The sequence below is a fragment of the Cydia strobilella genome, chromosome 5 (assembly GCF_947568885.1).
Source record: "Cydia strobilella chromosome 5, ilCydStro3.1, whole genome shotgun sequence".
In the NCBI taxonomy this organism is placed as follows: domain Eukaryota; kingdom Metazoa; phylum Arthropoda; class Insecta; order Lepidoptera; family Tortricidae; genus Cydia; species Cydia strobilella.
This window is the reverse complement of record NC_086045.1, coordinates 3,332,708-3,358,381: the sequence shown is the minus strand read 5'-3', so window position 1 is coordinate 3,358,381 and position 25,674 is coordinate 3,332,708. Positions and strand designations below refer to the sequence as shown.

General features: G+C 37.4%; 2 protein-coding genes across 3 annotated transcripts; both read right to left on the bottom strand.

Moving 5' to 3' along the window:
* Positions 1 to 360: 360 nt before the first annotated feature.
* On the bottom strand, positions 361 to 1,544 carry LOC134741716 (ATP-dependent DNA helicase PIF1-like). The gene is made up of 3 exons (XM_063674609.1): positions 1,365 to 1,544; positions 791 to 928; positions 361 to 631 (listed from the first exon to the last, which is right to left on the bottom strand). The coding sequence occupies exons 1-3, from the start codon at positions 1,542 to 1,544 to the stop codon at positions 425 to 427; spliced, it is 525 nt and encodes a 174-aa protein (XP_063530679.1). The 3' UTR covers positions 361 to 424.
* Positions 1,545 to 3,322: 1,778 nt separating this feature from the next.
* Positions 3,323 to 10,482, bottom strand: LOC134741292 (carboxypeptidase Q-like). Of its 2 annotated transcripts, none has more exons than XM_063674023.1 (3): positions 10,246 to 10,482; positions 5,092 to 5,221; positions 3,323 to 4,437 (listed from the first exon to the last, which is right to left on the bottom strand). In XM_063674023.1, exons 1-3 carry the CDS (start codon positions 10,455 to 10,457, stop codon positions 3,343 to 3,345), a joined length of 1,437 nt encoding a protein of 478 aa, XP_063530093.1. In that variant the 5' UTR covers positions 10,458 to 10,482; the 3' UTR covers positions 3,323 to 3,342. The 2 variants fall into 2 exon arrangements, with proteins under 2 accessions (XP_063530093.1, XP_063530094.1); XM_063674024.1 differs by lacking the exon at positions 10,246 to 10,482 and adding an exon at positions 6,932 to 7,150.
* Between the last annotated feature and the right edge of the window lie 15,192 nt (positions 10,483 to 25,674).

The following is a 25,674-nucleotide window of genomic DNA, read 5'->3' as shown; positions in this document are numbered from 1 at the left end:
AACGATAACAGAAGATGGGTTCATCAAATGGATAAGAAATTGTTAGAAAATATTTCAAGCATGAAATTTCGAGTCGCACAAACCAAACCTAGTTTTCCTTTTTTCCTTTTTAAATATTATTGTACGTTCTGTAAGTTTGTCTATCTATCTAATTCGATTTTTCCACACATTCAATCTAAGGTTAGAAGAGATCCCTTATAGGGATAAGTTCGCCTTTCAACAACAAATCAACAGAATATCCTATAAAATGCAGACGAGAGTGTGTAGGTACAGTCAAGGTGATAAACCTACAAAATCTTGTTGGCTTATTTAAAAATTATTTCAAACTAAAGTTCAATATAAGGAAGCAGTCGCGTTTTTAATTTTTTAATTATTTTATTTATTTAATACCTTTTAGTGACACAGATAAACTACCTTAATGGATTTAGGAGTTATGAAGATTCCTCAGGCAAACTAGTTCTTCAAGAGATTTTTTATCATAAGGGTCCTTGATAAGTTTTCTGGGTCCCAGGAAGCGAATTGCCAGACCTTCTAATTGCCTAACGCGACTTAGTGCGACGTACGCCTGACCTTTGGCAAAGATTTTGCTGCCAAAATCGACGACAGCTTTGTCCAGCGTAGTCCCTTGCAGCTTATGACATTATGTACTGTCACAGCCCAGCACAATATCAGTGGCAGCATATGTCGCTCTACTTTACCCTGACCTCTCAACGCACCAAACTCTGTTGTGCTTGTCTCAATTTTGACCCCAAAACTCACAATATTGTATACTTTTATCGTCGAACTCTACGAAGACAGCTTGAGGCAGCTCCCCGGGCTCGAGCTGGTCACAGCGCAGGGCAGGCAATTCGATTTTCTTAACGACTCCCGTAGCTCCGTTGACTAAGCCGTGGCCAACATTTAAATTCTTTCGCAGCATAACTTGAACCTACAGCAATCTTTATTGCTTTGGGAATTCCTCCTGTTTTGTTCGGGTTGGAAGATATAAATTCCGCCTTCGGTACTCTAAGAACCCAGGCAGACAGGCAGGCTCTAGGTGTTTTTTTCCAAGTAGACACACTACTATTTAAGCTATAAACCGAAATAAATGTCATATACGAAGGAAAAAATGACCAAAGCCTCCAGTGTCCAGCTCTGGACATCTCTGGACGTTAGGTGTCTGTCCATAGATAGGTATACTTCCATAGGCCTCTAAAGACACGTCTACCGCCACAATATCATACATCACGCATGATTGAGCCAGCTTGTTGGTCATCATGTTGTTATAATCATTGACCTGCTGGGTCGAGGGAAACATTCCTTGGGAAAGCTTGCCTCATATTCTGAGGTAGCTCGCAAAAACCAAATATCGGCCACAAGTTCACCTCGGACTCCAACATCTGCGGTTGCTTAAAGCAGTACGCGCCGCCAGCCGATTTGGATACGGGAGGCAATTGCATCAGGTCTCCAAACAGTAGGATATTAACACCGCCGAAGAAATTATCATTCGTCTTAAACTGCTGTAATCGGAGATGTACATTGCGAAGTGTAGTGTACGGAACCATGGAAATCTCATCTATGATAAGCCACTGTACTCTACACCATCTTTTCCTTTCCCTTTAGAGGCGTTCACCGGTTAAAAGACGCATCGATTCGTTTCTGCCTTTTTCGATTGGAAGAGCAAATGTGGAGTGCAATGTCGCGCCCCCGATTAGCCTTGCAGCTACTCTATAGGTAGTTGGCGCTGTAATCTTCACAGTTTTGCTAATTTAGTTGTTGGCGAGTCGATTAATCTGCTCTACTGTGAGTTTTAGGGTGAAAATTTTCCTTGTACCTGCACCACCAGTGACAAAGATCCGCAAAGGCTCAAGGTTTTGTTCAGTATTTAGCAACTGATCAGAAACTTTTTTGAACAACTCTCGCTGTTGTATATTCATGGAATTAACAGCTGCTGCGTACTGAGGTCAGGCATGGAACGCACTTCAGCACGACCTCTTCTAATGCAAACCCTTCATTTTTGGAAATACTCTGCCTTTGATGATTAGACAGTTGAGAGTAATTTTTAGACATTCTTTCTTTCATACTGTCTACTTAGCCTATTTTTGCGAGCACGCGGCGATTCATTCTTACGCTTATCGAAAGTTTTACGTGCTTTCCTTGTATCTTTCGAAAGAGCCATTTTCCATAGAAAACTGTCACATTATATTTAAAGTCAAGTTAAATATTATAAACACCACAATCTGTTTATTCAGAGGACCTAGTCAATCGCTCAAACGGTTTCTTATTGTTATATATTTGACACCTTTCGCAATTGAAAATAACGTAAGCGCCACGTATGACGTTGTCTTATATAGGTCAGTTATATATAAGTTACTCTATAATATAGGTGCCATGGAGACTATATAAAGGAGCCAAATCTCTATGTATGAAAAGTGTCCATCAAAAAACAGTAATTAGGCGGCGCCACCATACACCGAAATACTACCAAAAACAACCTACGTAATTTAGTCGGGTTATTTGTTGGTTCATGTTATACTCGTGTCCCAGAGCCTAACTAGCGCCACCGGAGAGATTAGGAACTATTATTTAAAGCTGAAAGCGGTCACTTTTTCACTTTTCTGCCATAAGAGATTGGCATTCTTTCTATACCATCCATAATAGGTGCAAAGAAAAATGTCATTAGCGCTATGTAAAAAATTTCGTATTTTCTCTCCAACGGTACAATTAAACATATAACTTATATATATTCGTATGATCGCCTTAAAAATTATTTCTTATAATATCCCATTTAATAGATTTAGACAACTCATTTATAAGATATAAGGAGGAGCATAAGAAAGAAATGGATAAGATACTCCACAAAATTAAAAATAAATACGTTGTCAAGAAATTCTGTTACTCTCGCTACATGGCACGTACGGATAATTTACGTCGAAAACGAGAAAAGGATCATAAAAGCCGTAGCTTCAAACGAAATAACTAAAAATGCTAAATCAATAGCTCCGGTTGCTTCCTTTTTTGAATTGGAAGGCCGTATAAGGTCTACAAAGAAAAAATAAAACTGTCTAAGAAAACAAAATATGGATTGGAATCCAACAGAATACACGAGATGATATTAGTAGATCGACGGCAGGAAAACGTGAAAATAGAACAAAAGTAAAAAAAAATAGATACCTGACCGACACACTTCAAAACCTGCGCCAAAAATACAAAGATGAAGGTGAACAACACAGCTTTAAATAATAAGCAAACCGTTTTCATAAGACTTTTCAATATTTTTATGTCGAATATCTTAGGATTACTATAACATTAAATACTTTTTTTTCCAAATTCGTTGAAAGTTTCGTCGTTCGTTGATAAAGTCTAAGCTCGTGGTATATCATCAGATATATCAGCAATAATATAAGCCACCGCAGTCCAGAACGCTGCACACAGATCTAACTCATCAGGATCTTCTACGTTCATCGTATCACCTTCGGTATGATGAAACCAGAAATACTTTTCATTGGCGTTGTGAAGACTAGCTCCCGGTACGCCAGTATTAGTTATAACCGTTATATCTGAGCCAGGACTATCGGTTTCAACCAGCTCTGAAGCTCCTATAGATTCAAAAAGCTTCAAGATTTCGCCAATTATGCATCTGGCTTTTTGGCTACCAGCTACCGCCAAACCAAGCGGCGCAAATGTTCCCTCATCTGATTCCATTATAAAGTTAATATTATCACTCTCATTTCTATGTTGCTTTTCGTAAGCGTAAGCGCCGACGAGACCTAGTTCTTCCGCAGTCCAGAATATCGATCTTATCGTTCTTTTAGGCCTTAAGTTTAGCCTTTTTAGAATCACAGGTGTCGCCCAGCTAATGAATAAGCCACCTCCATCATCCATAGCACCCTGACCAACATCCCAGCTATCTATATGACCAGAAACAATAACTAATTTCTCTGGAAGAACAGTGCCTTTAACATCTACCAATGTATTTCTCGATGTCTTAGTATCTAATGTGGATTGCATTTTGATATTCAACTTGACTTTTACATCACGATCGACTAATCTTCGTATCAAATCAGCATCTTCAAGAGTGATAGCTGCCGTTGGAATTTTGTTTACACCATCACCATAGTCTTGTGATCCAGTGTGAGGAGTATTAATGGAAAACGGTGTTATTGATCTAACAAGTGATGCTACAGCGCCTTTGGCAGCCGCTTTGGTTGCACTTTGACTTCTGTAAACTACAGTTTCGCCATAAGTTGTAAACTCGGGATCGAATAGTACTATTTTACCAGCGACTTCATCGTTTGTTGCATTCTCAAGTTCGTCGAAATCGTTGAACACGATAACCTCGGCTGTGATTCCTTCTGGTGGTGTGCTCACACTTCGCCCCAAGCCTAGGAGCACTATGTTTTTCACTCGTGGTTCTAGCATGGTTATGTTTTCTTCTCCTCGAACCCAATGGGGTACCTGAAAATATTGAGTGTCATTTAATTAATCTGCAAAATATACCCATTTTAATGAACTGAACATAAATATATATTTAGTCAGCCAAAATGGATACTTGGTAAGCAACTTAAGGTTAACAAGTATTTCTTAACCTGTTCGCAATTAAGATATTAATGTCATACTGAGCTGATCTAATTGTTAATTATTTATTTGAATGAATTAATTTTGTTTGCAAATCAGTTTTAGAAACGGCCGATCATTTAATTACTTCCCGAAAATATTTACCACATGTACCTAGCGAAAATCTTGCATCTGTCATTATATATAGCTATTAGGATTGAAATTGACATTTCATCCATGTTATCTTTGGCTTTAACAGTTGTGCAATTAAACTAATTGGGAGTTGGATCAAAAAGTTTAATGTTTTTTTTTCTCTTAAAATTAGAGGAATTAAAAAAAGTTTTAGTAACGATCTACTTATGTATATTTTATTACATCAACGCTAAACAAAACTCTAGCAAGTTTACGGAGGAATCTCTCATAACCCGTAATTTTTTTGTTCATAAGGGCCGTCAAACCTTGAAAGGTGAGATACTCTTACAAAACATCAAGAAATCTAAATTCTATTGTAGTTTTGTTAAGATGAAGATGCAATGTTGTATTATAAAATTTTACCTCTACTTCTTCAGTGGTAATGTCATTTAAATCTTCATTTCTAGCCAGTTGTATCATGTAGTCGATGGACTTCTCCAACACTTCTGACCCCGACGGCCGAGCGCCAAATGTGTCTACGAACTTTGAGAGTCTGTAATGAAACATAAGGCATATTTAGGTACTTATAGGCGCTTACACCTTATTCACAAAACATAAATAGTGCGGCTTCTTAGCCTCAACTATGGTCCCATCCGGCAGAAAGCACGAAACATGCCATGCAAATAGCTTTTAGGGTATATGAATAAATAGAAGTAGAAACACGCCGAAAAGTTATTGTTTCCCTCACTCCCCTCACTTTTATATCCCCATTTTTAGTTTTTATACATTTTCATGAAAACTGTGAAAGCTACAATAAAAATGTCTAGAAGAAGTATATTCTCCATAAAATTCTCTAAAATATTGTCTTTGAAAGTATATTGTTAAGACGCATAGTTTTCAAATTATGCCTTATTTCTGATTATAATATTTGCGTCCGACGACTAGTGGGGCAAGACGGCAAGTAAGTGCAGAGAAGTAATATATGCACTTTTGTCTCAGACTATGCCGCTTGGCACGATTGTTACTTAGGTTAAACAAAGCTGATTTAGCCCGATAGCCACCAGATCGTGCATGACTACCCCCCAAAAAGGGGGGAAGGGGAAGGCTCGGTTCCCCAGCGATATTTTTTTCCTGATTTTAGCAACTAATATATCTTTTTCATATAATTTAGGGACGGGGAATTCATTTTTAAACCATCGTTATACTTCGCACTTAAACTATCGTGTGACATATTTCAAAATATTTATCAGTACGGTTTCTCAAAGAATCCGAAACATGTCGCCAAAAGCGACTAAAAATAATAGTGAGTAAAAACCTTACTGATAAATATCGTTATACTTTATACAAAAACTGATTTTTGCCCAAACAATGAAAATGACATCATCATACTTACATCTAGCGTCAAGTAGCGGATTTATCAGTACCGCTACTTGACATTAGATGTAAGTATGATGATGTCATTTTCATTGTTTGGGCAAAAATCAGTTTTTGTATAAAGTATAAAGTACGCTAGATGTCGACTACGAAATAACCCGTGGTTTGATAAAAAAACTGATGTATGGAGTAAGCACTTTATGCTTACTTATTTCTCTATGAAACTAAATCGAGCTAAGGAGCCTCACTACAACCTCTTATGGCTCCTCTACACGATGGGCCATCCATACTGGCCCTCTAAGATGGGCCAGCGTGTAGAGAGGGTAGTGGTGTCGGATGGCTTAAAGGATGACTCACGTTAGACCGGGCCGTGACCGGGCCGGACCTTCCGGCGTTTCGTTTTCTATGGAAAGTATCACGTGATCACCTGTCATGTCATTTATAAAAGTAAGCGCCGGAAGGACCGGGCCGGACACGGCCCGGTCTAACGTGAGTCATCCTTAATGGCGCGGCGAGTGCGGGATGGCGATGGGATGGCCACGGTGTCGGTTTTTCGTCCGCACATCAAAGGTAGTGGGCCAGCGATGGTGAGTGCGCATCTACCCGTGGCCCATTCCATAGTGCGGGTCCTCAAGCATCGCATGGCCATCTCGCTCGTTTAGCGCTGGGCCATCGTGTAGAGGAGCCATTACAAATTTGTATCTTTCTAACAAACATGAATATCAAAATGAAAAACGATTATCAACAGTTTTTATTAACTGGCCGAGGAAGCCGGAAAGCGGCAACTTTGTTTAACGTTTAACACAGCGGCGTCACAGATTATATAATAAGCGGCGTGCCGGCAGTAGACGCTTTCCGCACGGAGAACAGGTAAAAATATTTTACTCACTCGTCATATGCTTTCCGCTTAAAATCGGCATTGGTCACATAATTCAATATCTGGTCCCTAATATCCTCATAGGAAGCGATTTCCTTTATCAGTTCTTCACCCAACAATGATTGACAAACATTTTCTTTTGATAAAACCCTTGCTTGGCTTGTAGCTATAATGCAAAGGGCTAGTAATATCGTGAGGCCCATGGCTAACCGTTTGTACTGAGATGCTGCGATAGGGATATCGGCTTTTGTAGTTCGGTTTATCGGTATTAATCTAAATTAGTATTCATATTCCTTACAGAGTACGGGCGACGCAAGGCCGTGACATTATTAATAAAAGAAGTGAAGTAGGTCGATCAATTCAATGTTTATTTTTATATAAACATGACATAAGTGAGTTTTTTTTAATTCATGATTTTAGGAGCTTAGTCGCTGAGCGATTATGGCGCTCCATGCGTTCGCGAAAATACAGTAGCATCAGGTACAAGATAATTATTGTTATACTTATTTAATACACGATTTATAAGTCTTTTAAAGTAATTTTGCTTGTTGTGACTCAGGATTAGCCAGCACGACATTGCATAATCCAGTGTTAAATGTTGCACGAAGAGGCTCCCCTCGTACACATTCCATCAAAATGTAGTTTACGTCCTCTATGACTCCACAATCAGCACAATTATAGGGTTATCAGCTTTCCCCGTCAAGAACTTAAATATATTAGAAGGAAGGTGTCCAGAGCGGAGCCTCATCACTATCACAAGGCCTTGTCGTGTAAGCGAGCACTGGGTTATCCACGGAGACTGTTACGGTTCAGGCTGTATAGTTAGGTACCATATACCCTTCTCTTGAGATCTTTTATCGAAGAACTCCTTCCATAGGATTGCACAGTGCTTTCTGACTTGATCTAGTTCTTCGGTATAAAAAGGCACCACACTAATAATGACTACCTACGCCGTCCGAGGATGCTTAAGAGTAAGATTAAGAAAATGAATCGTGTGGTCTGCATTTACAAATAAGTATGGATTTTATCAAAACCCGTAACATCCATTGAACTATTATTACTAACGTACAGAACCGGCACAGAGAACCAGCATTTTGCGCCATGAGTTGATGTTGTTTTAACGTCAAACCATAGAAGCGGAATGTGAATTTCGCGATCTAAACGCGTAAGCGTCTTGAATTTTACGGCACTTACGACGTTTTGGTCGCGTGGTACAGTTTGTGATTTCGACAATTTCATTGTTGATGGCTTCTCTATAGCAATAATAACTCAATGCTAACATTCACCAGGCTGTATCATGATCCGTGATAGCTAGACAGTTGAAATTTTCACAGATGATGTATTTCTGTTGCTGCTATACAACAAATACTAAAAACAGAATAAAATAAATATTTAAGTGGGGCTCCTATACAACACACGTGATTTTTTGCCTTTTTTGCGTAATGGTACGGACGGAACCCTTCGTGCGGGAGTCTGACTCGCACTTGGCCGGTTTTCTCAATCAATCTCCGTAAAAACGCGTAAAAACTAGGTTTATCTAAGGAAAACGCGTTTTTCTGGTTGGTCTGAGCATTTGCCTCGCCTTTCAATGTTAATACGAAAATCTTATCGCTAAACTATCAGTCGCTGTGATCTGCGTTTGATCCGCGGACACTTGAACGATACGTTAGTTAGGGACCGACTAAATTCCTCGAACTTCAAATGTGGTAGGAATAAATTCGAAAGCAGGGAAACTCAAACGTACCTGTGTGGGTTTAGTCTCAAAATACTTTGCTAAAACTTCCATAAAAATACTTAGGTACCGTAAAATGGAGTGAGTAGGGTTCGCGGGGAGAGTTGGGTTTGGTTGGGTTTTTAGGACTACTACAAAAATAATGTATTCCAATTTGAAATAGCTATATTAGTAATACTCATAATTAAAAAAAATCGATCCAAAAATCTTCCAAAATCACCTTTGTATGAAAACCCATCTCACCCCAATTACGAGGGACTACGGGGTGCTGTGGTTTTTCCTGTTTATCGTCAAAGTTATGAAATGGAACTACCCAAAATCAAATAAAAACTAAAATACAAACGTCCGGAACACTTATTATATACACCATTCAGTTTGCATATGTAAAAATAAAATGTTATCGAGGTTTGAATGTCAGTTTTGCTCCTACTCACCCCATTTTACGGTACTTAAAATCTACCATGAGTAATTATAGTCTATAAATACATAAAAATAAACATACATAATATACATATCATGAAAAAATATAATTTTTGACTCTAAATCCGTTCCTCACTCCCGCACCAAACTTACTCTTGACACCAGTCAATATCAAATATCTTTTACTTCACAACAACAAAGACCACATTACGAAACTGAATACGAGGCCATAACCAATCAAATTATTTCCACTATCTATTGTATTGTCGAAGAATACGAAACTTTATGGTTTTTCATTAGCTCACACAATACTCACTATTCTTAGGTCTTCCCTTTGAACGGTTCTGTTTTTATATTATAACTAGCTTTTGCCCGCGACTTTGTCTGCGCGGAATTAGTTTTTCATCACACAAATAAATGCCCTTACCGGGAGTCGAACCCAGGACCATCGGCTTCACAGGCAGGTGAGGCAGGGTCACTAGTCACTACCCATTAGGCCAGACCGGTCGTCGGATTTTATGTTTATACTTAAATGCTCTAGATACTTACCTAACTTTACCTGTTCAGCCTATAGTACGATATAGTTTTATTAGGTAGGTATGTACCCAGGTAGCAAAATGACGTAAACTGACGTCATTTTGCTACCTGGGTACCTAGTTGTGTGTTAATCGATACCAATGATGATTAATAAAAACTTTTCCTTGTCCTTCCCCAGGTTTCTAACTATCTCCATACCTACCAAATTTAATCTATTTAAATCGGTTCAGCGGTTTAAACATAACGAGGTCACAGACTTATACACACAGCTATTTTTGCATTTATAATATTAGTATTTATTTAATTTAATCGTATGGCATAGTAAAATAGTTATAAATACAAATTTAGTCCAATATTAGTAGGGATGGCTCAACGCCACCATCCCCCATGATGAGTCTCGTCCTGCTAGGCTGGTCAAGTCCAGCAATTATCTAGATTTGGCTCGCTCCGATAGTCATGTCAGCGAACGGTCTCATAGCGAAGAGTATCGACCAACACCTAGAGAGACTCTAATTGCTGGGTGGCTAAGGGTCAGACGCAGAAGGCGGTAATCTTGGACACGGTGCGCATAGTACGTCGGTTCCTAACTCTGTGCTCCTGACCACTTTATGCTAGTTTATACACATCCAATACTTACTCTTCAAAAGTTTTTCCTTTAAACGGTCCCGTCCTAACATAGTCCACAATATCTTGCACAACAGAATCATAAGAAGCTATTTCTGCAGCAATGGCCGAGTTATCACACGATTTCAACTCCACATAACTTTTTTTCTTCTTAGCACTTTGCACTTGGGCGATAAGAAATAGAAATACAAGTACGTATAAATGTAATACGTTCGATGTAAACATTTTTATCGGTGCGTCTGGTGCGGTGTTACGTTGCAGTTTGAATGGGCGTTGTGTCATTGGCCATGACACAATCTAATGAGTCGAATGTTTAGGCTATTCACGACCACACATCAACAATGTATAGGTAGGGTACGAGTACCAATTGATACGCCACCTAAACACCTGTTTAAAGAGTTAGGCCTACTTATGTTACCTGCTATTGTAATTATGCAAATAGCAGCGTATGTGCGTGAAAATATTAACACGTATAAAACAAATGGCATGGTACATGGTCGCAATACTCGAAAGGCAGATAAGCTCGTTTCTATCAACCGCAGGCTAGCCAAGTCCTCGAAACTGACTGTGACGGGCCACAAGGTATATAACCACCTACCAAAAAATATAACTGCGGCTTCTAATGCAAGCAGCTTTAAGCACCGCTTAAAAAGATGGCTTATTGGGCGCCCGTTCTACAATTATGACGAGTTCATAATGACCAAGGAATTATAATTGTAAAAATTACTTGATTACTTTCTATTAAGTGTTGACTTTCATAATTAAGTAAGATTTATATAATTGAATTATTACCTTGTATCTTTTTGGTTTAAAACTGATATGTAATGTGATTGCGCTTACTATGTAAGGATTATTTATTTCCAGTAATTTTTTTAAGTTGTACCCAGACTGACATGTAAATTAGCTTTACCAATAAAATTATTATGATTATTATGATTACGATTAGGTTTTTCAGTCCGCTAACCTTAATGTTTTGGTACATTCAAGTGGCCGCTGGCGGCTGCTATGAAGAGTATGAAGCTCAATAGTAGACGTTTCTCTTGTAGGCTACCGGTTTTTCTCTCATGAAATGTTCATATACTTGATGGTTTTTTGCACTTGGATACAATCGTACACAGCAGGTCAATAATTATTTAGCCAAACCAAGCTAAGCAAAGCTTGTAGGTACTGTGGGTACTGAAGCGAAGATATACAATCATACTTAATATACTTTGACAACCTGTCTGGCCTAGTGTGACCCTGCCTGCGAAGCCGATGGTCCCGGATTCGAATCCAGGTAAGGGCATTTATGAAATGAAATGAAATGTATTTATTTGTCAGAATATGGTACATTGATGTGAATGCAAGTTCCATCATATTCTATCGTGAAGTCGGTGTACAAATATTTTTACTTATATCTATTTCTTACATCTATATCTTTGGTTTACACAATATATTAAAACATAACTAGGTACAATCAAACAGCTAAACTAATCAGTGTGATCCAGAAACTCTTTTACACTATAAAAACAATGCTTAAGTAGGTAAGAATCCAAATAATGTTTGAACAATGCAGTTGTTTTATTTTTTAGATCATCAGGTAGCTTGCTATATACTTTTATTGCCATAAAGTAAACATTTTTTTGAAATAATACTAAGTTGGATTTAGGCAGAGTTAATTTATGTTTCCATCTGGAATTTGAACCATAGGCCTCCTCTGGTTTTAAAGAAATGAGGGTGCTGTTTTACTAATAGACAACACTCCTTAATATATATGCATGGCATGGTTCTAGGTATCCAACTATTTAATTGTGTGATGAGCACGGATATTTTGTACCTGAGTCATTAATATTCTGACGGGCTGTCCTACTCCCTGCTCGGTGTCAAGGACGCATACTTGGTGGAGGTACTCAACAGGATAAGGTAACCCCCATATCATCCCCTCTGACGCGCTCGAGTGACTTCAAGAATCCCCTCTTGGGCTCCCCGACCATTATATTGCTGTCTTACCGCCATGCCGGCGGTCAATGACACTATGCAAGAGGAAACCAACATACATTTGAATTTTTCTCCTGCACTGGGGCGTCCATGGAACTCAATTCCCACTTCCAAATTGTTCGGACAATATGAAACTTTTTCTACAGTTTTTGATTAAGCGGTGATGGCCGAGTGGATCTGACGTCCGACTCAATCCGGAGGTCGCGGGTTCAAATCCTGGCTCGTACCAATAAGTTTTTCGAAAGTTATGTACGGAATATCATTTGATATTTACGACTAGCTTTTCTAGGACGCACTCTGCCCTCTGCACTCATTTGCAGGCCCCCCGGAAGATCTGTTTAAATTAACACCTGACGTAATCTCGTGGCTCGGGACCCTGAATGTGGACTTATAATTATCTTAGACTATTATCCAATTTTATAAAGAATGTTTATGTATATACGCCATACGATTAAATAAACTAGCTTTTCGATGAAGGAAAACATCGTGACCTGCATACATCCGCGAAGAAATTCAAAGGTGTATGTTGTCTTCAACCTGCATTGGGCTAGAGTGGGGACTATAGCCCAATGCAGGTTGTGCCCAGCAGTGGGACGTTTATAGGCTGAAATATTATATTATATTATTATTTTGATTCGTCTTACCTACTTAATGTTAAAGTACAGTATTTAGCATCGTCTAATGGTCCCTTACATAAATTTGGCCCCAGGGTAAATTATTCTCGCTAATTAATTTTACATTAATTGCAGCCGTAACAAACACCCTTGTTTCAGCAAATGGATGTTTTTGGTCCGTAACTTTCAGCAACTTTGGAAATAGCTTGAGCCCCCGGCAAGCTCGGCCGAATTAAACCTTCCCATACAAATGTAGTTCTGCTATCATTTTAAAACTACGTGTTGAATTGTAATAAAACTTTGCACATACAATGACATGAGGTATATCTAGATCTGAAATTAGTTTATATGCTCCAGTTTATAAAACAAACAAAATAGAACAAAAACAAATTTTGTACGAAAAACTTAAATTCGCTGTATTTTTTTAACTATGGTATCTGAAGCTACATAAACTAATTACAGATATAGATATGCCTTATCCTATTGTAAGTACAAAGTTTCAGAGTAATCTAGCTAGTCGTTATAAAATGAGAGCGGAACTACCTTTGTATCGATAACCGAGCTTGCCGGAGACCCTTAATTTTCGGATTGGATAATACAGATTAAATTATTCAAATGAAATATCTATATTTTTGGCAACTAGTGCCCCATAAGTAGATAAATACCTTAAAACTAGCATACATACATACACATACATACATACATAAAAATATATCTAAAAACTACAAAATTTAAATAAATACATATTAAATAAATAAATAAAGAGTGTCCCAGAAAGGACGAAAGATTTTAATTTGCCGCCATTTTTGTATTTTAGTGCTGGCAACCCTAAAAAAAAAACAATTTGACAGCTGAATGTTTAGGGTTTAGGGTTTGTAAAAATGGTGTAAAAATATCGATGTGGAACCAATGTGGTTTCAACAAGACGGGGCCACTTGATCATTTCCTAGTCGTGTGATCGCGATTTAACGCCTATAAGACTTCTTTTTATGGGGTTATTTAAAGTCTAAAGTCTATGCCAATAAGCCCACAACCACTCATGCTTTAAAAGAGGAAATTCGACGCTGCATCGGAGAAATTCAGCCGCATCTATGCAAAATAGTCATAGAAAATTTTGACAAAAGAGTGCGTATGTGCCAGCAAAGCCTAGGAGGACATTTGCCTGACGTATTATTCCACAAATAACCCTATTTTATGTATTTCAAGATTTTATATACAAATATATTATAACGAAAAAAAAATGTGTTTTTCATGAATTTCAAATCTTGCGTCCTTTTTGCGACACCCTTTATTAGGGGACATCTTACAGAGATCAACCTAGCCCCGGACTAAGCAAAGCTTGTACTATGGGTGCTAGGCGACGAAATATGTAAATACTTACATAGATAAATACATACATGCTTATATATAGGTACATAGAAAACACCCATGGCTCGGGATCAAATATTTGTGTTCATCACACAAATGCCCTTACCGGGATAGACCAGCGGTGGAACAAAAATGGGTTTTGATAATATTAAAGTTTTTTCTTTTTCGATATGTCATTGTTACCATGTTAAATAAGACTTCCGTAAAAAGTTAGAAATTTTTAGTGTGAGCGTTCGGATATATTGAAATATTTTAATTTCTGCTAATAACTTTGTAAATATAGAATTAAAGTTACAAAAAACTTTAACATATTCAATACCACTTTAATTTATACACAATATTCGGTTTTTAGAAATCTGGAACATGTGCTTTCTGGTGAACTTAAAAACATGAATTATTTTGTAAATAAAGAATTAAAGTAGCTGATATTGCAAAATTACGATATTATGGATCAGCTTATTATACTTGTAAAAAATTAGAAATGTAGACAATGTGCTTCTCTAGATATTGATTTCTGGTTAAGCAGTATAGCCAATATTGAATTAAAGTTTGTAGAGTTAATATTAAACGGTCATGACAATGATCTTAGTTCCCACACAAAAGATTAGAAATATAAAATCAGTGCGTCACTAAATACCGATACGTATGCATTCCGTGCTTATATTTACGTTAAATTTCAAACGCGCGGCATGTTCGCGCGCGCCGCGCTGTGCGCCGCCGAGGCAGCGGTCAAACGGTATTGATATATAGATCAACGGTATATAGATCAACGGGCTAGCGGGTCACCTAACCTTGCCAGACGCGTGCAAAATATTTTTTCACAAAATTCAAAAAAATGTTCTAAAAGCAATCTGTAATTTTTACAGGTTAAAATTAAGTATCTAAATAGTCATAAAAATAATAAACCAGAACATTTGGTCGTGTCGTGTCTTAAACCTTGCCAGGCGATATAAAAAGTATGGCACTTACTTGCACGCAAAATTAAGTTTGTTTACTATACAAATTGTATGCATTACAAAGTTATCTTTGCACGCAAAATTAAGTTTCTCTACTATACAAAGTGTATGCATTGCAGTTATTTTTGCACTCAAAATTATGTTTGTCTACTAAACAAAATGTATGCATTACAAAGTTATTTTTGTAGTACAGTAAATTAAAGACCACTAGGTAGGATGTACAGTCAGCAATACTATTCGCTTAGCACCTTTGCATACAAACTTTTATACAGGGGTGGTATCTTTCCTCTGCAGCTGACTGTCGATGCGATTGTAACTATGAGGATGGTGTATATTTATGATATATGAGGATATTTTTATTAAAAGTTATGTTAGATTTTGAATTTTTTATATTGGGTATATCTACTTATATAAAAATTTGAATTTTGGTTATGGAATTTTATATTATACCTATATAACATACAAAAAAACACAACAATAAATAAATAAAATATATATAGGGCCGTATCTCCTAAACCGTCCGTCGCAGCGAAAAAATAATAAAATTTTCGTTCCCCTTTACATAACACTTTTAATATATAAAAAACACATTTTTTTTTTATGAAATAGGAGGCAAACGAGCAGACGGATCACCTGATGGTAAGCGATTACCGCCGCCCAAGGACACCCGCAACACCAGAGAGGTTGTAAGTGCGTTGCCGGCCTTTAAGATGGGAATACGCTCTTTTATTGAAGGTTTGAAGGTCATATCGGTCCGGAAATACCGCAGGCGACAGTTCATACCACAGTTTAGCTGTGCGAGGCAGGAAGTTTCTAGAGAAACGCACAGTTGAGGACTGCCAACCATCTAAGTGGTGAGGATGGTAATGTTGTCGCGTAGGGCGATGGCGAACAGAAGCTGCAGGGATTAATCCGAACAATTCCTCGGAGCACTCCCCGTTATACACGCGATAGAAAATGCAGAGCGAGGCCACATCTCTACGCAGCGCCAAGGAGTCAAGCCGTTCCGAAATACGCTGGCAGTCGACAATAAATAAAGAAATAAATAAATAAATATTATAGGACATTCTTACACAGATTGACTAAGTCCCACAGTAAGCTCAAGAAGGCTTGTGTTATGGGTACTCAGACAACGATATATATAATATACAAATACATAATTACATAGAAAACATCCATGACTCAGGAACAAATATCTGTGTTCATCACACAAATAAATGCCCTTACCGGGATCCGAACCCAGGGCCATCGGCTTCACAGGCAGGGTCACCCACTAGGCCAGACCGGTCGTACAATGAAACACAAAAAGAAAAAAAAACTTTACACGGCTGTATCTCCTAAACCGCGCGTCGTAGCACAAAAACAATCATCAAATTTTCGATCCACTTTAAGAAACCCTCAATTCATATTTAAAAAAAAAAACAAAAAAATCCGAAAAAATCTTTATAAGGCTCTATCTCCTGAACCGTGCGTCGTAGCGCAAAATAATAAAATTTTCGTTCAACTGCAGTGGACCCTTAATTAACAGTAAAAAAAGAAAAAAGGAAAAAAATCTTTAGAGGGCTGTATCTCCTAAACCGTGCGTTGTAGAGCAAAAATAATCTAGTTTTCGTTCCCCTTTGAGAAACCCCTAAGTAACATACAAAAAACACAATGAAAAACAAAAAAGAAAAAAACAAAGAAAAAATCTTTATAGGGTTGAATCTCCTAAATCGTGCGACGGAGCGCAAAAATAATCAAATTTTCGTTCCACTTTAAGAAACCCTTAATTAATATAGGTATAAAAAAAACAAAAAATCTTTATAAGGCTGAATCTCCTAAACCGTGCGCCGTAGCGCAAAATAATAACATTTTCGTCCGCCTGCAGTGGACCCTTAATAAACATTTAAAAAAAAACAAAGAAAAAAAAACAGAAAAAATATTTACAGGGCTGTATCTCCTAAACCGTTCGTTATAGCGCAAAAATAATCAAATTTTCGTTCCCCTATCGGAAGCCCCTAAGTAACATAAAAAAACACAATGAAAACATAAAAGAAAAAACAAAGAAAACAATTTTTTTATAGGGCTGTATCTCCTAAACCATGCGTCGGAGCGCAAAAAAAGTAAAATGTTCGTTCCCCTCTAAGAAACCCTTTTTTAATATGAGAAAAAAACAAAAAAAAACGAAAAAAATATTTACACGGCTGTAACTCCTAAACCGTGCGTTGTAGCGCAAAAATAATCAAAATTTCATTCCACTTTAAGAAACCCTTAATTTATATTTAAAAAAAATCTTTATAAGGCTGTATCTCCTAAACCGTGCATCGTAGCGCAAAATAATACAATTTTCGTTCCGTTGCAGTGGACCCTTAATTAACATTAAAAAAAAGAAAAAAAAAACAGAAAAATATCTTTACAGGGCTGTATCTCCTAAACCGTGCGTTGAAGCGCAAAAATAATCTAATTTTCGTTCCCGTTTGAGAAACCCGTAAGTAACATTCAAAAAATACAATGAAAAACAAAAAAGAAAACAAAAAATTAAAAAATCTTTATATATATCTTTTAAATATTAATAAAGGTTTCTTAAAGTGGAACGAAAATTTAATTATTTTTGCTCTTCGCTCCGACGCACGGTTTAGGAGATACAACCCTATAAACATTTTTTTCTTTGTTTGTTTTCTTTTTAGTTTTTCATTGTGTGTTTTGTGTGTTACTTAGGGGCTTTTCAAAGGGGAACGAAAATTAGATTATTTTTGCGCTACAACGCACGGTTTAGGAGATACAACCCTATAAAGATTTTTTGTTTTTTTTTCTTATTTGTTGTTCGATTATGTTTTTTGAATGTTACTTACGGGTTTCTCAAAGGGGAACGAAAATTAGATTAGTTTTGCGCTACAACGCACGGTTTACGAGATACAGCCCTGTAATAGTACATTTCGATGCTAGTGCGGAAAGTATGTCATTATTAGACATTTCCGCACGTGTATCGAACGACGTTTTTTAATACAGTTGCGAAAAAATAAGAAAAACATTGACATTGACATTATGAAGAGGTGTTTTTTTAGCTGGGTGTTATTATTATTGAACCCACTTCAATGAAAGATTTTTTTTAAATGCATGTTATATAAGACAATTGTACCTATAAAACATTGTACTATTATTACCCAAATATGGTTAATTACGATTATTTGTGTATCGTACATTTATAAAAACAATATCGAATGTTGCCTTTGGAAATTTAAAGCAGAAATAAAAAACGCCTCTCCTTTGACAGGCGTTCCGTTCTATTCAGACAACTTATTAAGAACGGTTTTTCAATATTCATAATGATGAAGAGGTAAGTAATAAAATATGAAATATGTATATTTTTCGTATTCTTACTTTAACAGTAGGTTTTTATGTTGATTACTGAGTATTGAGTATTGAAATAATCGTTAATAACGATATTTAGGTAATAATAGTACAATGTTTTATATTAGTAAAACAATACAATGTGTACAATGTTGTATGAAGTGGGTTCAATAATAATAACAAAATCCATTCTAGTCGAATAAAAGCTAAAAAAAACACCTCTTCATAATGTCAATGTCAATAATTAGAGTTTTGAATGATTCACGGTGGTTTTGAAATATCGGGAGCTCACAAATAATACAAAAGGTAATCACGGTCTATATCCCGGTCAATATAAGTCTAATGTCAATAATGTCACAGAATTAATAATATAAAAGTTTCGAATTCCTTACTTGTTGTTTTTCTTATTTTTTCGCAACGGTGTTAAAAAACGTCGTTCGATACACGTGCAGAAATGTCATTCTTCGAAAGTATGTAAAGTATGACATACTTTCCGCACTAGCATCGAAATGTACTATTTCTGTTTTTTCTTCTTTTTTTTTTAATGTTAACTAAGGGTCCACTGCAATGGAACTAAATTTTTATTATTTTGCGCTACGATGCACGGTTTAGGAGATACAGCCTTATAAAGATTTTCTGTGTTTTTTTTAATATATTACTTAAGGGTTTCTTAGTGGAACGAAAATTTGATTATTTTTGCGCTCCGTCGCACGGTTTAGGAGATACAACCCTATAAAGATTTTTTCTTTGTTATTCTTTGTGTTTTCTGTATGTTACTTAGGGGTTTCTCAAAGGGGAACGAAAATTAGATTATTTTTGCGCTACAACGCACGGTTTAGGAGATACAGCCCTCTAAAAAAAATTTTTCTGTTTTTTTTTTCTTTTCTTTGTAAATGTTAATTAAGTTCAACGAAAATTTTATTATTTTACTCTACGACCCACGGTTCAGGAGATACAGCCTTATAAAGATTTTTTGTTTTTTTTTTGTTTTTATTTTAAATATTAATTAAGGGTTTCTTAAAGTGGAACGAAAATTTGATTGTTTTTGCGCTACGGCGCTCGGCTTAGAAGATACAGCCGTGTAAAGTTTTTTTTTCTTATTGTGTTTCATTGTGTTTTTTGTATATTAAAAGTGTTTTTTAAAGGAGAACGAAAATTTTATTATTTTTGCGCTACGACGGACGGGTTAGGAGATACAGCCCTATATTTCTTTTTTTGTATATTATATAATATAAAATTCCATAACCAAACTTCAAATTTATATATAAGTAGATATATTTAATATAAAAATTTCAAAACCTAACATAATTTAATAATAGCGTCGTAGTGTAAAATAATAAAATTTTCGTTTAACTTAATTAACGTTTAAAAAGAAAAGAAAAAAAAAACAAAATTTTTTTTTAGAGGGCTGTATCTCCTTAACCGTGCGTTGTAGCGCAAAAATAATCTAATTTTCATTCCCCTTTGAGAAACCCCTAAGTAACATACAGAAAACACAATGAAAAACTAAAAAGAAAAACAACGGGCGACGGAGCGCAAAAATAATCAATTTTCGTTCCACTAAGAAACCCTTAATTAATATATTAAAAAAAACACAAAAAATCTTTATAATTCTGTATCTCCTAAATCGTGTGCCGTAGCGCAAAATAATAAACATTTTCGTTCGCCTGCAGTGGACCCTTAATAAACATTTAAAAAAAAAAACAAATAGAAAAAAAACAGAAAAAATATTTACAGGGCTGTATCTCCTAAACCGTGCGTTGTAGCGCAAAAATAATCAAATTTTCGTTCCCTTAACAGAAGCCCTTAAGTGACATACAAAAAACACAATAAATAACATACATCATAAATATACACCATCGTCATAGTTACAATCACATTGTACAGTCAGCTGCAGAGAAAAGATACCACCCCTGTAAAGAAGTTTGTATGCAACGGTGCTAAGCGAATAGTATTGCTGACTGTACATCCTACCTAGTAGTCTTTAATTTACTGTACTACAAAAATAACTTTGTAATGCATACAATTACTATAGTAGACAAACTTAATTTTACGTACGAGTAAGTGCCATACGTTACTCTTTAGATCTTCTGGCAAGGTCAAAGACCCGACCAAATGTTCAGGCTTATTTTTTTGTGACTATTTAGATACTTAACTTCAACCTGTAAAAATTACAGATTGCCTCACGAACTTTTTTGGAGCCCTAAAAAATCTTAAAAAATATAAGGGTTGATGTAGCCCCGCTACCCTGCAGCCAGACCTCCAGTGCTGAGTTAGGGTATGATAGGAGAAGTATCAGGCAAATTTTCAGCTTGCCTCAAGGACCTACTCCAAAATGTCTACCAGCTCTCGGACCACTAAGTAACTACAAATAATCAGTCCACATAACAAACATTTTGTACTCATTTTGAAGTCATAATTACATTAATTTCACGTAATATCGGCATCTAATTTATGTGCACGGTAAACAAACTAATGAATGACAAGAAAAGTCAAGCTGCGCTTACGAAGCTGAGCGGGGGGTGGGGCGACCGGGCGAAGTACCTATAGGTATAGATAGATACGAATGCTACGATAGGCTCCCGCGTGCCGCGCCGGCACCTTGACGGACCAGCGCGGCGTAGGTATGAATTTCGCGCCTTTTTAAATAGATTTGGCTATAACAATGGAAGCTACACTCAGAAATTTCTTACTTTTCATAATATGGTTGCATATATTATTTTATAGTATGAAACTTATCTTTATAGACTTTAATTCAATATTGGACCTTACAGGACAAAAAACGCATATTAAAATTTAAGCAGCAATCCTTTGTTTCTAATTTTTCGGCTTTGTCTATTAACTTAAGAATTTAGAGATATTATTGTGGATTTTGAAAACTTTAATTCAATATCGACAAAATAATAAGCTAATTTTAGTTTGACAAAGAAGCACGTTAATTTTTTTTCTAAAAATGTAACAGTATAAAGCGTCATACATAATTTAAACGATGAAGCTTAAACTTTGCACTTTAATTCAATATTCAATAAGCATCAATCAAAATATATAAATACCTAATTTATACCTAACGCTCGTTCTAACTTTTCCTCTTAAATTACGAATATGCTTAAAAACATGTCCCCTGCCATATAAGCATCACTTTTCCTTCTTTAGAATTATCATAACTTTAAGGTCAAAAATATGGTCCCACTATCGGTGTAGGATTCGAATCCAGGAGCACCGGCTTCACAGGCAGGGTCACTAATACCCACTAGGCCAGACCGTACCGTCATTACAATACATTAACATTTTTAAGTTAAAATAATGTACCTAATTTTGTTATCATTCGCCCGTACGATACGCGGAGCGGAAGCGCTGGTGGCCTAGCGGTAAGAGCGTGCGACTTGCAATCCGGAGGTCGCGGTTTCAAACCCCGGCTCGTACCAATGAGTTTTTCGGAATTTATGTAAGAAATATCATTTGATATTTACGAGTCGCTTTTCGGTGAAGGAAAACATCGTGAGGAAACCGGACTAATCCCAACAAGGCCTAGTTTCCCCTCTGGGTTGGAAGGTCAAATGGCAGTCGCTTTCGTAAAAACTAGTGCCTACGCCAATTCTTGGGATAAGTTCCCAAGCGGATCCCAGGCTCCCATGAACCGTGGCAAACTGCCGGGACAAACGCGAGGAAGATGATGATTCGCCCGTACGATACATATTATGAATACAAACAAATACGAGCAAAATGCACGCACTCTTATTAACAAAATGGCATAATTTTGATATAATTTTGACATCAAGTAAGTTAGAATTGGCCTCACGGTCGTGTACAGTCAGCGTCAAAAATACCCAGGTAGCAAAATGACGTCAAATGACGTCAGCGACGTCGTAATGACGTAATAATGACGTCATTATGACGTCGCTGACGTCTTTTTACGCCATTTTGCTACCTGGGTAGCAGATCAGACTATGCCTCAAAGGTATCCACCATTCCACAATAACTAAACAAACAGAGATAAGTCTTTATCACATCCATACTAGTCCATCCATACTAATATTATAAATGCGAAAGTCTGTCTGTCTGTATGTCTGTCTGTCTGTGTGTTCCCTCTTCACGCTTAAACCGCTGAATCGATTTAGATGAAATTTGGCATAGAGATAGGTTGAGTCCCTGAGAAGGACATAGGATAGTTTTTACCCCGAAAATAATCCCTTAAGAAAGTAAAAAGCGGGGTGGAATTGAGATAATTAATGAAGTGTCTGCTAATTTGTGTGCATAATATGCTCAAATTGAATAATTGCTATAAGATTTTCTCCAGGCGCTATTCTTACCCTAGCGGGGGTTACTAAGTCCACGCAGACGAAGTCGCGGGCAAAAGCTAGTATATAATAATTTCATTGTGACAGATACTTTTAATCACGAACTCTAGAAATATATCTCTGTTCGGAAGAGTATTAAGGGTGGCAGATACTTTCCACTTACTGTTGTAGATGTAGATGTAGTGTAGGGACGCCCGGCCGGAGGCAGGCGGGCTGTCGATCACGTGTCGCGTTCATTCAGCCCATTTCCCTGAAGTTGGAGCTGCAGGTTACTGTCCCGGCGGCATTCCCGCACTATTCTCCTCAAATCTTCTTGTTTTCCTGCAGAACAGAAGGACATCTTTAAGTTCGACATCCTTTAGTTCATTCTCTTTCAGCGTGTCTCTACCGAATATATTATATCGCGATGCCGCATACATAATACACTCTGCTAGTAAGTGAAAGCTAGTCTCCTCCTTACCACAATGTGGACAGGAGGCGTCTCTGCTAATTTCCATTATCTTAAGGTGTCTGTTGAGAGTGTTATGACCTGTAATGATACCTGTCAATAGTCTTAGACTGCTCTTACCTCCACTTACTGTTACTGTACACATATTTTCCGCGCTTTGTTCGCATCGATATTTCAGATCTTGACTGCTACATAACAGTGCCCCACATGCACGATTGCGACGGATGTGCACTGTTCGCTCCATTCAGTCGCTCTGATGCATCTGAATGCCTCAATCAACTACTTTAAATGCTGCTATTGTGTGGCATAAAGGACGTTGCATATCGCTTTGTTATATGTATGTGAGCGTTGTCTATTTTGCTACGGGGATTAAACTGTGTGGTGCGACTGGTGCGTGATGAGATAGACAGACGTCTATATACTTATAGAAAACGGATGATCTCCAAAACACGCTGTTTACCTCATTACAACCTCTGTAGTCTGTAGTAGACGGACGTACCGACCGGACCGCGACTTTAATAGTACGGTTTGAGGCCTGTTCGATCGACTGGAAAGTGATCGCCGTACGTTAAGGACGCAGCTACAATATGAGTGAAAATGAGAAAGTAATAAATAGGCATATCGAACTGCTACCTTGGTCTACCAACCAACCAACCACCAACCAAACACCACTCAACCAACCAACCCAACCAACCAACTTGGTATTGGCTGACCAGACCAAGATAGCGGTCCTATACGCCCGTCTGTTAGCACTATTATATTGGCAATTTAAATCATTCATATGACAACTAGCATCTCGTCCGTTTTCCTCACGATGTTTTCCTTTACCGAAAAGCGACTAGTAAAATATCAAATGATATTTCGTACCTAACTTCCAAAAAACTCATTGGTACGAGCCGGGGTTTGAACCCGCGACCCCCGGATTGGAAGTCGCACGCTCTTACCGCTAGGCCACCAGCGCTTAGCGTTAGATTACGTCGTTAGTACGCAAATAGCCACAATGACGCAATTGAAGTATTTATTTATTTATTTATACTGCTGAATAGTGTATACCTAATCTACTTGAATGAAACCTTCGCGAGACCAATTCGAAATTACATTCCGATATCAAAATGATATATTTTTATTATCATTGTATTCGGCCGTGCGTCTCGCGCAATAGCTCGAGCGGTTTCAGATTAGCGTTTTATACAAGCGTATTATACTCGTTTCTAGAAGCGCGCGTAGGAGCATGTATACACTCGTCTTTTCCCACGCGTGCCATTAGTACGAGTACCTACAAAGCGTTGTCGCGCTAATAAGCTCGTACAAACCCGTCCCGTCCGAGCTGACACGCACCGGTTCGAGCGCCCTCGCCGGTGTAAGCTCGTATACGAGCGTCCTGAGGGGCTACCGCGAAATCCGAATTGAAACCGATACCCCGCAAATTTCGGGGATCTTTCTCTTTTACTCCAATGATGGCGTAATTAGAGTGACAGAGAAAGACCGTATATTACGCACGTAAAAATCCATACTAATATTATAAATGCGAAAGTCTGTCTGTCTGTCTGTCTGTCTGTCTGTCTATCTGTCTGTCTGTGTGTTCCCTCTTCACGCTTAAACCGCTGAATCGATTTAGATGAAATTTGGCATAGAGATAGGTTGAGTCCCTGAGAAGGACATAGGATAGTTTTTATCCCGAAAATCATCCCTTAAGAAAGTAAAAAGCGGGGTGGAATTGAGATAATTAATGAAGTGTCTGCTAATTTGTGTGCAAAATATGCTCAAATTGAATAATTGCTATGAAAATTTTTCCAGGCGCTATCCTTGCTTTAGCTGCTGTTAGTCCGCGCAGATGAAGTCGCGGGCAAAAGCTAGTACGCTAATAATCTGAAACCGCCCTAAGCAAAGTTCCATCGAAATATACGCGCTTATGATAACAAAATGACATCATTTTGATATCGGAATGTAATTTCGAATTGACCTCGAACTTTACCTGGTGAATAATCGATATTCCTAACTTTGCCACAGCTAGTTACTTACTTTGCGTTAGCAAAAACTTTTTCAATTTTCTTCCACCGCGTATCTTGGAGATGATTTATAGCAAACGGGACATTAAACAGAGCTACAATTAATCATACTTGTAAGTTTTATTAATTACTAGCTTTTGCCCGCGACTTCGTCTGCGTGGAGTTAGTAATTTGGGTAGCTTATTTTCGATTTCCGCTTTGCTTGCTGCTTTTTATCGGTTTCTCATAAAAACTTCTACCCCCCTTTTCACCCCCTTAAAGGATGATTTCTGGAATAAGAAGTACCCTATGTCCTTCCCGGGACTCAAACTATCTCTATATCAAATTTAAACTAAATCGATTCAGCGGTTTAAGCGTGAAGAGGTAACAGACAGATAGACTGACACACATTCTCATCTATAATGTTAAGTATGGATTACAGTCCGTCTAAGGTAACTTTGCA

Coding starts and splice junctions, on each gene's coding strand:
- LOC134741292 (XM_063674023.1), bottom strand. CDS start 10,457: ATGTTTACATCGAACGTATTACATTTATACGTACTTGTATTTCTATTT. Junction 5,222..10,245: donor AAAGGAAAAACTTTTGAAGA/GTAAGTATTGGA, acceptor GTTTCATTACAG/ACTCTCAAAGTTCGTAGACA. Junction 4,438..5,091: donor TTACCACTGAAGAAGTAGAG/GTAAAATTTTAT, acceptor CAATATTTTCAG/GTACCCCATTGGGTTCGAGG.
- LOC134741716 (XM_063674609.1), bottom strand. CDS start 1,544: ATGGTTCCGTACACTACACTTCGCAATGTACATCTCCGATTACAGCAG. Junction 929..1,364: donor CGCAGATGTTGGAGTCCGAG/GTGAACTTGTGG, acceptor AGATTGCTGTAG/GTTCAAGTTATGCTGCGAAA. Junction 632..790: donor AGCTGCCTCAAGCTGTCTTC/GTAGAGTTCGAC, acceptor TAATGTCATAAG/CTGCAAGGGACTACGCTGGA.